This window comes from Sciurus vulgaris, assembly GCF_902686455.1.
Source record: "Sciurus vulgaris genome assembly, chromosome: 15".
In the NCBI taxonomy this organism is placed as follows: Eukaryota; Metazoa; Chordata; class Mammalia; order Rodentia; family Sciuridae; genus Sciurus; species Sciurus vulgaris.
Window position 1 is genome coordinate 52659872 of NC_136476.1, and position 15601 is coordinate 52675472.

The 15601-nt window shown below is 38.8% G+C and overlaps 1 protein-coding gene across 1 annotated transcript in view; it reads left to right on the plus strand.

The window, feature by feature from the left end:
• Positions 1-15601, plus strand: part of LOC306644675 (phospholipid-transporting ATPase FetA-like) — a 190977-nt gene that overhangs the window by 72570 nt on the left and 102806 nt on the right. The window contains 3 exon segments of the mRNA XM_079111815.1: positions 12741-12854; positions 13653-13751; positions 15221-15285. Coding sequence (XP_078967941.1) covers positions 12741-12854; positions 13653-13751; positions 15221-15285 — 278 coding nt within the window.

Here is a 15601-nt window from a genome sequence, read left to right on the forward strand (position 1 = left end):
TTGGCACCAAAATAGATGTATACACCAATAGTACAGAATAGAAGATACAGAGACAAACCCACATAAATACAGTTATCTCATATTGGACAAAGGCACCATAAACAGACATTGGAGAAAGGATAGCCTATTCAACAAATGGTGCTGGGAAAACTGGAAATCCGTATATAGCAGAATGAAATTAAACCTCTCTGCACAAAAATCAACTCAAGTGGATCAAAGACTTAGAACAGAGACCCTGTGCCTAATTGTGCCTAATAGAAGGAAAAGTAGGACCAAATCTCCACCAGGTTGGCTTCAGACCTGACTTCCTTAACAAGACTTCTAAAGTGCAAAAAGTAAAATTAAGACTCAATAAATGGGATGGTTCAAATTAAAAAGATTCTTCTCAGCAAAGAAAACAATCAATAACATGAAGAGAGAAAATCTTAACCACATGGACCTCAGATAGAGCACTAATCTCCAGGATATATAAAGAACTCAAAAAACTTAACACCAAAAAAACAAATAGCCCAATCAGTACGTGGGCTAAAGAACTGAACAGACACTTCACAGAAGAAATACAATCAATCAACAAACATAAAAAAAAAATGTTCACTATCTCTAGAAATTAGAGAAATGCAAATCAAAACCACTCTTAAGATCTCATCTCACTCCAGTCAAGAACACAAGCAACAATTTATGTTGGCGAGGTTGTGGGATAAAGGTACACTCATACATTGCTGGTGGGAATGAAAATGGGTGCAACCACTTTGGAAAGCAGTATGGAGATTCCTAAGAAAACTTGGAATGGAACCATCATTTGCCTGAGCTTTCCCACTCCTCGATTTATACCCAAAGGACTTAAAATCAGCATACAACAGTGACACAGCACCATCAATGTTTATAGCAGGTCAATTCACAATAGCTAAACTATGGGACCAACCTAGATGCCCTTCAACAGATGAGTGAATAAAGAAAATGTGGTACATGTACACAATGGAATATTACTCAGCCTTAAAGAAGAATGAAATTATGGCATGAAATTATTGCAGGTAAATGGATATAGCTGGAGAATATCATGCTAAGCAAAATAAGCCAAACCCGGAAAACCAAAGGCCAAATACTTTTTCTGATAAGCAGATGCTAATCCATAATGGGGATGGGGGAGAATAAAGGAACTTTGGATTATGCAGTGGGAAGTAAGGGGAAGGGAGGGTGGGGATGGGAAAGATGGTGGAATGAGATGGACGGTATTACTACATATATGTATGTTTACCCTACCAGTGTGACTCTGCACCATCTACAGCCAGAGGAAGGACAGGTTGTGCTCCATTTGTGTACAGTGTGTCAGAATGCATTCTATTGTCATGTCTGGAGTATCTATCCAGTGGTGACAGAGGCATGTTAAAATTAACCAGTATTATTGTGTTGTGGTCTATTTGATTCTTGAAGTTGAGAAGGGTTGGTTTGATGTACATAGATGCTCCATTGTTTGGGGCATTTATATAGGATTTTTATGTCTTGTTGATGTATAATTCCCTTAAGCAGTATGAAATGTGCTTCTTTGTCCCTTCTGATTAGCTTTGGCTTAAAGTCCTCTTTATCTTATGTAAGGATAGAAACTCCTGATTGTTTATGCAATCCCTGTGAGTGATATGTTTTTTCCCATCCTTTCGCCTTCAGTCTGTGGATATCTTTGGTTATGAGGTTAGTTCTCTTGTAAACAGCATATTGTTGTATCTTGTTTTCCTTTTAATTTTTTTTATTTTTTTAAGTTAGCAATGGACCTTTATTTTTTATTTTATTTATAAGCAGTGCTGAGAATTGAACCCAGTGCCTCACACATGCTAGGCAAGTGTTCTACCACTGAGCCACATCCCCAACCTCGTGTCTTGTTTTTTAATCCAATCTGCTAGTCTATGTCTTTTGATTGATGAATGTGGGCCATTAACATTCAAGGTTATTATTAAGATATGATTTGTATTTCTAGTCATTTTGGTTTATTTATAGTTTTTTAATTTGAATTAGTTTCTCCTTTGATGGACTATTCCTTTAGTGTAGTTCTTCCAGTTTGCTGGTTTTCACTTTTTTTTTTTCTCCTTTTATCTTCATGGAATATTTTGTTGAGGACATTTTGTAGTATAGGCTTTCTAGTTGTGAATTCTTTTAACTTTTGTTTATCATGGAAGGTTTTTATCTCATCTTCAAATCTGGAACTTAATTTTGTTGGATATAAAATTCTTGGTTGGCATCCATTTTCTCTCAGAACTTGATATATGTATGTTATTGCAGGACCCCTAGCTTTGAGGGTCTGGGTTGAGAAATCAACCAGTTTGAGATCCAAACTGATTTCCTCCTGTACGTAATCTGATATTTTTCTCTCACAGCCTTTACAATTCTACCCTTCTGTTTGTCAGGCATTTTCATTATAAAGTGCCTTGGTGTGGTTCTGCTGTAATTTTGTACATTTGGGGTCCTGTAAGCTTCTTGTAGTTGATTTTCCATTTCATTCTTTAGATTTGGGAAAATTTCTGATATTATAGCATTGAAAAGATTGCATTCCTTTGATTTGTATCTCTATGCCTTTGTCTATTCCAATAAATCTTAAATTTGTCTTTTCATGTTATCCCATATTTCTTGGAAGTTCTGTCCATGGTTTCTTACTATCTTCTCTGTAGTGTCGACTTTATTTTCGAGAGTATATGATTTGTCTTAATTTTCTGAGGTTCTCTCTTCCAAGTGGTTTAGTCTGTTGTTGATGCTTTCTATTGAATTTTTAATTTGGTTTATTGTTTACTTCAATCTAAGGATTTCTGCCTTTTTTTTTTTTTTTTCAGAATCTCTGCCTCTTTATTGAAGTTATCTTTTACTTCCTGTATTTTCTCTCCAATACCATCCTTTATATCAAAGTTCAATCTAAATATGTGTTTTCTAAACTCCTTCTCTGACACTTCTTCTACTGTGTTGTCTATGGATTCTATTTTTGGAATATGTTTGTTTGAGGTGCTTTTTTCCCTTGTTCTTCCATGTTGTTTGTGTGTTTTCCCATCTAGTAGTATGGATCTAAGGCAGTACAGTTTCTACCCTGTAGTCTTATAGTGTCCCTCATACCTCACCTTGAAGGGAGAGAATAGTATTAGCAGCACCCAATGCAAACAATATAAAACCTTAAACCAAATAACTCCTATTAAGATGTGTACAGTTTTATAACAATAAACGGAAATGATGCATTCAATTTTTGTCTACAATATAAACAGTAATTTTGCAAAAAGGGTTTACTATGTCAAATGATGGACAAAGAGGGAACAGGAGTAGTGTAGGATATGATGTTTATGAGGTGGAAGGAGAGAAGATAGAGGTAAAAATTTATAGTAAGAGTGAAGGAATTAATAGAGGTTGACTGGCTGTTAGCAAGAGAGGAATGAGAAAAAGAATCCAGGGAGACAGATAAGTGAGAAAAAATATATACAGATTTTTTTTAAGTAAAAATATAAGAATACATGACAGAACTGTAATATACCATTCAGACATCCCATTCCTCAATAAATTGATGCATGAAAAGTATTTGGATTCAAAGATGGTACAGATGTGACAGAGAGGGGGGAAAAAAGAAAAAAATAAAAATAAAAGAAGAAAGTCTCTATGAAAACTTGAACAATTGCTTCTGTTGGCTTTCAAAAATTTTCTCAGCTTCCTTTCTCTGCCAGTAGTTGGGGTTGTTTGAAGTGTGATGTTAGCTCCAGTCCATTGTGTATCGAACTGTTCGCCTGGGAGAGCTGATAGTGTGATGCTCTCCGTCCTCTTCCTGCCTTCCTACCCATTGTAGTCGGCCCCTTCTGTCATGTGCACTTCAGGACTCACTGAGTTGGAGAGAGCCTGGTTTTCTCCAACCTGTGTTCTCCCCAGGGAACTGCCCCCAGGCTCCAGCTTTCCACAGGCTTGCTAGGCCCAGACTGGCCCATGCAGACCCAGCTGCGAGCTGATGGACCTGGGCTTCAGATTCCCCAGGCTTTGCCTTGCTGCAGTCCCAAGATCTCAGTGCCATTCCACCTTGCAGAAAGTCCACCAGGGTTGTGCTCACACAAAGGAGCAGCCCTGCAAAGAGGCAGCTAGAAGGCGGCCACTAGCACACCAAGCAGAAAGACCTCAGGTACAACCAGACCTGCAGGTACCCCACCAATATATCTTCAAGCCCTGGTTGGTGTCCCCAGACTGAGGCAGCCATGCCCCCAGACGGCGATAGTGGTGGCCGCAAACCTGCAGGCCCCTTGGCCCTGGACTCCCAGGCCCTGGCCCATGTCCCAAGATGGTGGCAGCCACATGTAACCAAACCTGCAGGTACCCACAATGAATTTCCGGGCAGCAATGTGGGCAAATGGTGGTCACTCAGTGGTGGACATCATGTGTCAGGTGATAGGCTAAAGGCAGGTGATGGGCGGGCAAAAGGTGGGCAAACGGGCAATTGGCAGTCCACGGTGGTCAGCAAGCGATCTGCATGCAAAAGGCAGACGAACTGGTAAAGGGCTGGTGATCATGGTGGGGAGTCAGTGGGTGGGCAGCAAACAACAGGGGATCAGTGGGCAACGAGAGCTGTATGCAGAGAAACAGTATTTCCTCTGCTTGAATCCCAAGTCACGAGGGACAAGGAATGTAGCCTCCCTCTAGTTCACCATCTTGGATCCTCCCTAGAATATTTCAACTCTCAATGACTGAATGTACTTTCTCAGCAGTACACAGATCCTTCTTTAATATAGACTATATTATGTAAGCTATCACATATGTTGGCATATAATTGTAATATTACCTTAATATATTTTTAGCATCTGTTATTTTGATAACTCCCTTTCCATTGATATTAATTTTTCTCTTCTTTTTTCTTGATTATACTTGTTTGATTTTTATCAAATTTTAGCTGTATTATTTCTTCTCTATTTCATATAGATCTGCTCCTACTCATTTTTTCTTCCTGCTACATAATTTGAAAATAATTTGATTGTTAATCTAGCTTGTTCTGATACAAGTATTTTAAGGTATAAATCTTCATCTGAGCACTGTTTTATCCAGAGATCCTGATATTTTAACCTTTATTATCACTTAGTTCAAAGCATTTTTTATTTACTTTTCTCATGCTTTATTCCTTAACCTCTGTGATGTTTATAAGTGTACCATTTAATTTTGAAATAGTTGACATGTGGGGGTGATGGTTCTGTATGTCCTAAGGGGATTGATTTCTAATGTAATAAATCATGCAGGAAACAGTTTGAGTGATTTCAGATTTTTTTTAAAGTAATGGAAATTCTATTTATATTGATTGTATTGGTTACATACATGTCAAAACTAATCAAGTTGTATACTTCAAATATGTGCATTTTGGGGGGGGCGGTATTGTGGATCGAACCAAGGGTCTTGTGCTTACAAGGCAAGAACTCTACCGACAGAGCTATCTCCCCAGCCTCTAAATATGTGCATTTTATTGTACTTCAATTTTACCTCAAGCTATGGGGGAAACAGTGGAAAAAAAAGAAAAAATAAATATTGAAAAATCATACTTCAGCATCCCAACCCTGCCCACATCTCCTCCCTTATATGGTGCCACTTTTATTAGTTTCTTGTATATTCATCAGTGCTTCTTTGTGCCAGTAGAGCAAATACCAATATATATTCTTATTTTCCCAGGTTTTTGTTACATTATTCTGAGACTTACTAACATATCCTGGAAGTGTTTTCATAATAATAGTTTCATTATAGCTTTTTTAATTTATTTTTTTTTAAATTTATTTGTTTTAATTAAAAATCATAAATTTACATAGGGTAATGTTGTTTGATTCATTGTTATTTTTTTCCCTTTCCCCCCACCCCTCCCACCCCTCTTTTCCCTCTATACAAACTTCCTTCCTCCATTCTTACCTCCCTCCTTATCCCTAACCCTAAACCTAACCCTAACCCTAACGCTAACCCCTCCTACCCCCCCTTATATGTCCTCATCCGCTTATCAGCGAGATGATTCGTCCTTTAGTTTTTTGAGTTTGGCTTATCTTACTTAGCATGATATCCTCCAATTTCATCCATTTGCCTGCAAATGCCATAATTTTATCATCCTTCATGGCAGAGTAATATTCCATTGTGTATATATGCCACAGTTTCCTTATCCATTCATCAACTGAAGGGCATCTAGGTTGGTTCCACCATCTGGCTATAGTGAATTCAGCAGCTATGAACATTGATGTGGCTGTATCTCTGTAGTATGCTGATTTTAAGTCCTTTGGGTATAGGCCAAGGAGTGGGATAGCTGGGTCAAATGGTGGTTCCATTCCAAGCTTTCTGAGGAATCTCCATACTGCTTTCCAGAGTGGCTGCACTAATTTGCAGCCCCACCAGCAATGTATGAGTGTACCTTTTTCCCCACATCCTCGCCAACACCTATTGTTGCTTGTGTTCTTGATAATCGCCATTCTAATTGGGGTGAGATGAAATCTTAGGGTAGTTTTCATTTGCATTTCTCTTATTACTAGAGATGGTGAACATTTTTTCATATATCTGTTGATTGCTTGTACATCTTCTTCTGTGAAGTGTCTGTTCATTTCCTTAGCCCATTTGTTGATTGGATTATTTGTCTTCTTGGTGTAGAGATTTTTGAGTTCTTTATAGATTCTGGAAATTAGTGCTCTATCTGAAGTATGAGTGGCAAAGATATTCTCCCACTCTGTAGGCTCTCTCTTCACATTACTGATAGTTTCCTTTGCTGAGAGAAAGCTTTTGAGTTTGAATCTATCCCAGTGGTTGATCCTTGCTTTTATTTCTTGTGCTATGGGAGTCCTGTTAAGGAAGTTTGATCCTAAGCCAACAAGTTGAAGGTTGCTTTCATAGTGTCCCAGAGATTTTGATATGATGTATCTTTGTTCTCGTTTACTTCTAAGAATTTTTTAATTTCCCTTCTGATGTCTTCTGTTATCCATTCATCATATAATAATGTATTATTTAATCTCCAGGTATTGGAGAAGTTTCTGTTTTTTATTCTGTCATTTATTTCTAATTTCAATCCATTATGATCTGATAGAGTACAAGGTAGTATCTCTATCTTCTTGTATTTGCTAACAGTATCTTTGTGTCATAAAACATGGTCTATTTTAGAGAAGGATCCATGTGCTGCTGAGAAGAAAGTGTATTCATTCTTCGTTGGATGGTATATTCTATATAAGTCAGTTAAGTCTAAATTGTTGATTGTGTTATTGAGATCTATGGTTTCTTTATTCAATTTTTGTTTGAAAGATCTATCCAGCCGTGAGAGAGGTGTGTTAAAATCACCTAGTATTATTGTGTTGTGGTCTATTTGGTTTCTGGAATTGAGAAGGATTTGTTTGACGTACATGGATGAGCCAATGTTCGGGGCATAGATATTTATGATTGTTATGTCTTGCTGATTTATGCTTCCCTTCAGCAGTATGTAATGTCCTTCTTTATCCCTTCTGACTAGTTTGGCTTGAAGTCCACATTATCTGAAATGAGGATGGATACTCCAGCTTTTTTGCTGTGTCCGTGTGCATGGTATGTTTTTTCCCATCCTTTCACCTTTAGTCTATGGGTATCTCTATGAGATGAGTCTCTTACAGGCAGCATATTGTTGAATTTTTCTTTTTAATCCAATCTGCCAGTCTATGTCTTTTGATTGATGAGTTCAGGCCATTAACATTCAGGGTTATTATTGTGATATGATTTGTATTCACAGTCATTTGACTCATTTTTGGTTTTTGACATGATTTGGTTTCTCCTTTATTTGGCTATTCCTTTAGGCTAGTTCCTCCCGTTGCTGATATGCATCATTGTTTTTCATCTCTTCCTCATGGAATATTTTGCTGAGAATGTTCTGTAATGCCGGCTTTCTTTTTGTAAATTCCTTTAGCTTTTGTTTATCATGGAAGGATCTTATTTCATCGTCAAATCTGAAAGTAAGTTTTGCTGGGTATAATATTCTTGGTTGGCATCCGTTTTCTTTCAGGGCTTGGTAAATGTTGTTCCAGGCCCTTCTATCTTTTAGGGTCTGGATTAAAAAATCTGCTGATATTCTTATTGGTTTCCCCCTGAATGTAATTTGATTCTTTTCTCTCATGGCCTTTAAAATTCTGTCTTTATTTTGTATGTTAGGTATTTTCATAATAATGTGCCTTGGTGTGGGTCTGTTGTAATTTTGTATATTTGGAGTCCTATAAGCCTCTTGTACTTGGTTTTCCATTTCATTCTTCAGATTTGGGAAATTTTCTGATATTATTTCATTGAATAGATTGTTCATTCCTTTGGTTTGTTTCTCTAAGCCTTCCTCAATCCCAATAATTCTTAAATTTGGCCTTTTCATGATATCCCATAATTCTTGTAGATTCTGTTCATGATTTCTTACCATCTTTTCTGTTTGGTCAACTTTGTTTTCAAGATTAAATATTTTGTCTCAATATCTGAGGTTCTGTCTTCCAGGTGTTCTATCCTATTGGTTATGCTTTCTATGTCGTTTTTAACTTGGTTTATTGTTTCCTTCAATTCAAGCATTTCTGTTTGGTTTTTTTTCAATATCTCTAACTCTTTATTGAAATGATCTTTTGCTTCCTGTATTTGCTCCTTTAACTGTTCATTGGTGCGATCATTTAATGCCTGCATTTGCTCTTTCATCTCCTCCTTCAATGCCTGCATTTGCTCTTTCATCTCCTTGTTTGCTTCCCTGATTGTTTTAATTATGTACATTCTGAACTCCCTTTCTGACATTTCTTCTGCTGTGCTCTCATTGAGTTTTATTGATATAGTATCTAGGTTTGTCTGGGACATTTTCTTCCCTTGTTTTCTCATATTGGTCAGATTTCAGTGGGACTTTGTGATATTGCAGAATTCTTCTATTGGCTTATATTGTCCCTGTAGATTTCCAGTGTATCACCTCCCAGCCTTCAGTAGCCTGAAGTCTTGGAGTAACTTGATAATGCAGTGCTTCCAAGGAAAGTTGCCCCTAGCCCGCTACTAGTTCCAGGACTTGGAGTGGGCTCTGTGTGGAAAGGCTCTCACTGGGGGGTCTGCTCCAAGAAGCTAGCCTGGAAAGGTGCTTCCCGCCGGAGGCGCCAGGCTGCGGGCTGCTTGGGGAAGTCCCTGGCTGCCCTGTCCTGGTCCCTGAAGCAACCTGCGGGCAGGAACTCACCACCCTGGTTCAGGGAATTGAAGCTTGGTTCTTGCAGAAAGGCTCTCACTGGGGGGCATGCTCTGAGAAGCTGGAGAACCTGGCCCTGTGGGAGAAGCCCACCTCCAGAGTCCACAGGGCTGCCTGGGGAGGACTCTAGCTGCTCTGCCTTACTCTCATAAGCCACCCGAATCCGGGCCTGCCACCCAGGCAGCGCTTCACCAGGTGGGGGAGACTCACCCAGATGCTCTATTTTAGTCCAAGTCTCTCAATGCCTCCCCTTCTTGAATCCTGGGTTCTGGAGCGACGGGAGATGCAGTCACCCTCTAGTCCGCCATCTTGGATCACTTTAATTTGTTTTTTTTTTAAAATACAGATGACAGTAGAGTGTATTTTGACATACTATACATACATGGAGTATAACTTCCCATTCTTATTGTTGTACATAATGTAGAGTTTCACTGGTCATGTGTTCATATATGAACATAGGAAAGTAATGTCTGATTCTTTCTACTGTCTTTCCTATTCCCATCTCCCTGCTTTCCCTTCATCCCCCTTTGTCTAATCCAATGAACTTCTATTTTTCCCTCCCCACCCCTTATTGTGTGTTAGTATCTGCATGTCAGAAAGAACATTTGGCATTGGTTTTTTGGGATTGAGTTATTTCACTTAGCATAATGGTCTCCAGCTCCATCCATTTACCACCAAATGCCATAATTTCATTCTTCATGGCTGAGTAATGTTCCATTGTGTATGAATGCCACATTTTCTTTATCTGTTCATCTGTTGAAGAGTAGAACCAACCTAGGTTGGTTCTATAACTTGGCTATTGTGAATTGAGCTGCCATAAACATTGATGTGGCTGCATCACTGTACTATGCTGATTTTAAGTCCTTTGAATATAGACAAAGGAGTGTGACAACTGGGTCAAATGGTGGTTCCATTCCAGGTTTTCTAAGGAATCTCCATACTGCTTTCCAGAGTAGTTGCACCAATTTGCAGTCCCACCAGGAATGTATGAGTGTACCTTTTCCCCCACATCCTTACCCACGTATTCTTAATAATTGCCATTGTGACTGGAGTGAGATGGAATCTCAGTTTAGTTTTAATTTGCATTTCTCCAATTGAATTTTTTCATATATTGTTGACTATTTATGTTTCTTCTTCTGTGAAGTGCCTATTCAGTTTCTTTGCCCATTTATTGATTGGGTTATTTGCTTTTTTGGTGTTGAGTTCTATGTATATCCTGGAGGTTAATGCTCTGAGATGCAGGTGGCAAAGATTTTCTCCATTCTGTAGGCTCTGTATTCATGTTATTGGTTCTTTCCTTTGCTGTGAAGAAACTTTTTAGTTTGATACCATCCCATTTATTGATTTTTTTTTTTTTTTTTTTTTTGCGGTGCTGGGGATTGAACCCAGGGCCTTGTGCTTCCAAGGCAAACACTGTACCAACTGAGCTATCTCCCCAGCCCAATTCTTGATTTTACTTCTTATTGAGGAAGTTGGTCCCTGAACCGACATAATGGAGAGTTGGGCCTACGTTTCTTCTAGTAGGCACAGAGTCTCTGATCTAATGCCTAGGTCCTTGATCCACTTTGAGATGAGTTTTGTGCAGGATGAGAGATAAGGGTTAAATTCATTCTGCTACATATTGGATTTCCAGTTTTCCCAGCACCATTTATTGAAGAGGCTATCTTTTATCCAATTTTTGTTTATGGCTCCTTTGTATAGGATGAGATAACTATAAATATATTAAAAAGATAGTGCACTGTGATCAAGTAGTTTTCATCCCAGGAATGCAAAGCTGGTTTAACATATGGAAATCACTGAACATAATTCATCACATCAATAGATATAAAGAAGAGAATCATATGATTATCTCAGTAGATGCAGAAAAAGAATTTGACAAAATTCAGATTTATTCATGCTCAAAACACTAGAAAAACTAGGGACAGTAAGAACATACCTCAACATGTAAAAGCTACATATGTTAAACCCAAGGCCAACATCATTCTGAATGAAAAAAAAAAAAAATGAAAGCATTCTCTCTAAAAACTAGAACAAGACAGGGATGCTGTCTTTCAGCACTTCTATTCAACATCCTCCTTGAAACTGTAGCTAGAGCAATTGGACAAAGAAAGAAATTAAAGGGATATGAATGGAAAAAGAAGAACTATCCCTATTGGCCAGTGACATGATTCTACATTTAGAAGACCCAAAAACCCCACCAAAAACTTTCTAGAACTCAAACAAATTCAGCAAAGTAGCAGTATATAAAACTAACACCCATAAATCAATTCTGTTCCTATACACCAAGCTGAAAGAGAAATTAGGAAAACTACCCCATTCACAAAAACCTCAAAAAAATATGTTGGAATCAATCTAACAAAAGAGGTACAATGAAAACTACAGAACACTAAAGAAAGAAGTTGAAGATGTTAGAAGGTAGAAAGATCTCCCATGTTCTTGGATAAGCAGAATTAATATTGTCAAAACGGTCATACTACCAAAAGTGCTATACAGATTTAATGGAATTCCTATTAAAATTCCAATGACATTCTTCATAGAACTATAAAAAGCATTCATGAAATTCATTTGGAAAAATAAAAGGTCCAGAATAGCCAAAGCAATCCTTAGTGAGAAAAGTGAAGCAGGAGGCATCACAGTACCAGACTTTAAACTATAATACAAAGTCATAATAACAAAAATGGCATGGTATTGGCACCAAAATAGAACAGAAGACATAGATACAAACCCACATAAATATAGTTACCTCATAATAACTTTTTTTCTTTTTTCAGCTGCTTAGTGTTTCTTCCACAAATTTATAATAGTTTATGTAAACAGTTTCTTATACATGGACATTGGATTGTTTTCAGTCTTTTGCAATTATAAGCAATGGTTTTATACATGTTATTTAATGCATGTATAACTATATATGCATAGATATATACATATATACATGTGTATAGCTGTTTGTAGTTTATGTGGGATATTAGTTTATGATTTCTTAGAGTGGTTCTTGATAATGTTCAAGGTAGGGCAGTGGAAGCAGGATTTCCCCCCCTATATGTCTAGACCTACAAAGAAGCAGTAGGATACAATAAAAGTTAAGTTTTGGCATCACACAGACCTCAGTTTGAATACAGTTTGCTTCCTTACTAATCTTGAAACCTGAAACAAGTCATTCTGACCTTTAGTTCTTTTATATGTAAAAAGGGCATAATAACATTCACCTTATTTGGTGGTCATGGCAGCTAAATGGGGTTGTGAAAATGTTCATTCTCTTTCTCCAAGAAACTATTGCTCCTTGTAATTGTAAAAGATTGAAAACAATTCAAATGTCCACGTACAAGGAATTGTTTAAATAAACTATGATAAATAGGCAGAAGAAATATTGTGCAGGTGAAAAGGGACTTCTTTCATTAGCCTCTGTATCCATGGTTCCTTCCATAATGTTTAGCACATAGATAATATATGCTAAATATTGAATATTGAATAAATTAGTGCTGCATATTGAATGAACAAACAGATTAACCCAGTTTTAAGCTGTCATTTTGTCTAATTGTGCATGATTTTTGTTGTTATTGTTGTTGTTTTTTACTCATAGAACAATTCCATTAAGACCTCAAAATATACTGCCTTGAACTTCCTGCCTCTGAACCTATTTGAACAGTTCCAGAGACTTGCAAATGCCTATTTTCTGTTGTTGTTGTTCCTACAGGTATTTCCTCATGGGCCCTTTTGCACAGTGTTTTATGAACCTTTCTGGGGTGAGGTTGTATAATCAATCCCAAACTGAGGGATATCTTCTCTCTTTAGACAGAGGCAAGTGAACAGCTGGCATCTCAGGTAGTCCCCTAGAATAGCTGAGGTTAGGACTAGCCAATGTGAAGCAACCCTCTGCGAGAGGGAGACCAAGTCACCAAATTCCAAGGAATGGGGGCTCCTTATGACTGCATGGCTGCAGTTCACCTAGACCATGGGTGGCCACAGTTTCTCCAATCCCAACACCAGCTGCAGTACTATTCCTCTTTCTCACCCTAGACTCCACCACAGGAAGTTGATGTGTAGGAGTCTGAGGAAGGAAAATAATTTAGAATGTAAGAATGCCAGCACAAGGAAAGAAATCAGTATACAGTAGGCCCAAACTAGAGCAGGGGATAGATATCTGAGCTCTCCCTGTGTGGGAGGGTGTGGGAAAGTGTGTGGTTCCCCACACTCACTCTTACTCCGGTACCCTTTACTATCAGAGAAGAACTGCTCTTTTTCCATCAGGTCAGTGGTTGTGAGGTTCAGAACAGATTGGTAGCTATTTACAGCCTTTCCTTCTTTATCCTGCCTTGGGAAATGTTTAGTTATATCCCGAGGGTTATAGGAAAACTACAATAGTAAAAACAACAGGATAGTTGGATTTATTATGAACCTAGGGAGGTAAAAATGTTGGTGGGGTTGGGGAATTGTGGAAAAATACATTGTCCTTTAAGTCTTCTGACCCAAGATTCTCCTTTTCCCTCCACAGTTGATTCCCCAGATCTCCTCCCTGGCATGGTACACCACGGTGATACCCCTGGTGGTGGTGCTATCCATAACAGGAGTGAAGGATGCCATCGACGACTGGGTGAAGTGGCTTCCTGGGCTTGCTTCACTGTGGCTAGACAGGCTGTGGACAGTAAAACTTCCCAGATGGACCTCATGCTAAGAAGCACTGAATGGAAAAAGATGCTTTCCATCTTTGTTTCCTTATATATCTCAGAAGGATATAATTCCCGTAGACCCAAGACTGCTTCTCTTTTCACTGCCTGAAAGGGACAGCAAGGCCTTTCTGTCTTCCTGCGGCCATCACTTTGAGCTCCTCCTCCAGGCCTCCTTCCCTTTCCTCTGCCACTCTCCCATTCTGCCTTCAGCCCAATTTTAGCTATCTCTGGCTTCACTATGCTTCCCCTTCTCCCATTTTATATTCCTTTTTCCTTCCTCCCTGCACTCTGCTCCTCCTTTTTCCTGTTCTTCCTCATTTTTCTCTTCTTTCTCCATTCCTCCTCTCCTCTCCAGTTCTCCCTATTTCCCTTTCCAACTTTCAGTTCTACTCATGCACAACTAGGAGCCCTCTAGTTTTAGAAAGCCTCTGCTTAGAGACCAGCTCCTTTCCTAGCATTGGAGAGAGAAAACGGCTCACAGCTAATGCTTCTAGCGGGCGGACCCAGCCCCATACCTGATAGTGGGATTCAGGAAGTCGGTCCTTGCAGTTTCCCCAAGAGAATCCTGATTTTGCCTATATAGGTTTTCAGACCAAAGCTTGAGAGCATGTTTCTCCAACTCTAAAATCCAAGCTTAGCACATGTGGTGGTTAAAATTTTAATCACAACTCAGATATGCCAAAATTAACTATTTCTCTATAACTGGGCTCATTTTAATTCATAACCACTCACATACCCCACCCTGACTCTTTCAAGGGAAAGCTAAAAACAACTTTCTGATTCAGAGTAATCCAGCTGCTTCTGGTTTAGAACTGTCTCTTTCGGATAAATATTTGGACGATTCTGAACTGTAACAAATTCAGGATTTTCTCTGCCCGCTTCCCAGTCCTGCCCTTTTCCCAGTCCTACACTGGGATATATCCTATATTTGTTCTCCTGCTAGTTGGACTTTGAATATCAGCTTCCTTCTTACTTCCATCTGCTGTAGAAGTGTCTATATGTCAACCATAGTTGGGGAATGGACGAGAGTATGCTTGGCCTTTTTCCTGTGCCTGCCAAGGCATGTGGGACTCTCTAGTCCTGCCTGTCACTGTATACTCTGTCCTTTATGGCTTTCAACATAGTTACTTGTTCACATTTCCCCAGGCTTTGGCCTTTAATATTTACCACGACTTGTCTTTCCCCTCCGTGAGTTATTTTTTTGACCTTCCTTATCAGCTTACAAGAGGCATCAGCTTCTTGGCCTGGTTTTAGTGGTAGGAAGGGTTTTGGAATGGAGCAAAGGGAAATTACAGAGAAGAGGAACTATATTGGGTAATATTTCAAAATGTTAAAATCCTACATGCAGTTTTCTATATGTCTATTTCCTGAACATTTTCTTGTGTGGTTTTAGAAAAGACACCAAAGTGACAATCAAGTTAACAACCATTCTGTTCTTCTGCTGGCAGATGATGGCAGGTACGTTTTTTAAGGAAGTCAGTTTAGGTAGGAGCAGTCCCAGGAGAGGGTCAGTCTTACTAAAGTGTGATGTACTGGGTACTTGGAACAGGTAGTTCAGAACAGTGAAAAGGGGGCTGGGGAGGAGGTAGCTCAGTTGGTAGAGTGCTTGCCTTGTAAGCACAAGGCCCTGAGTTCGATCCCCAGCACCCAAAAAAAAAAAAAAAAAACAGTGAAAAGAACCTCAGATTAGACATGAAAGGAATTTGTTTCTAGATGTCATCGAGTATGCCCTGAACTTGCCACATTACTTCAGATGTCTCTGGGACTCATTTTT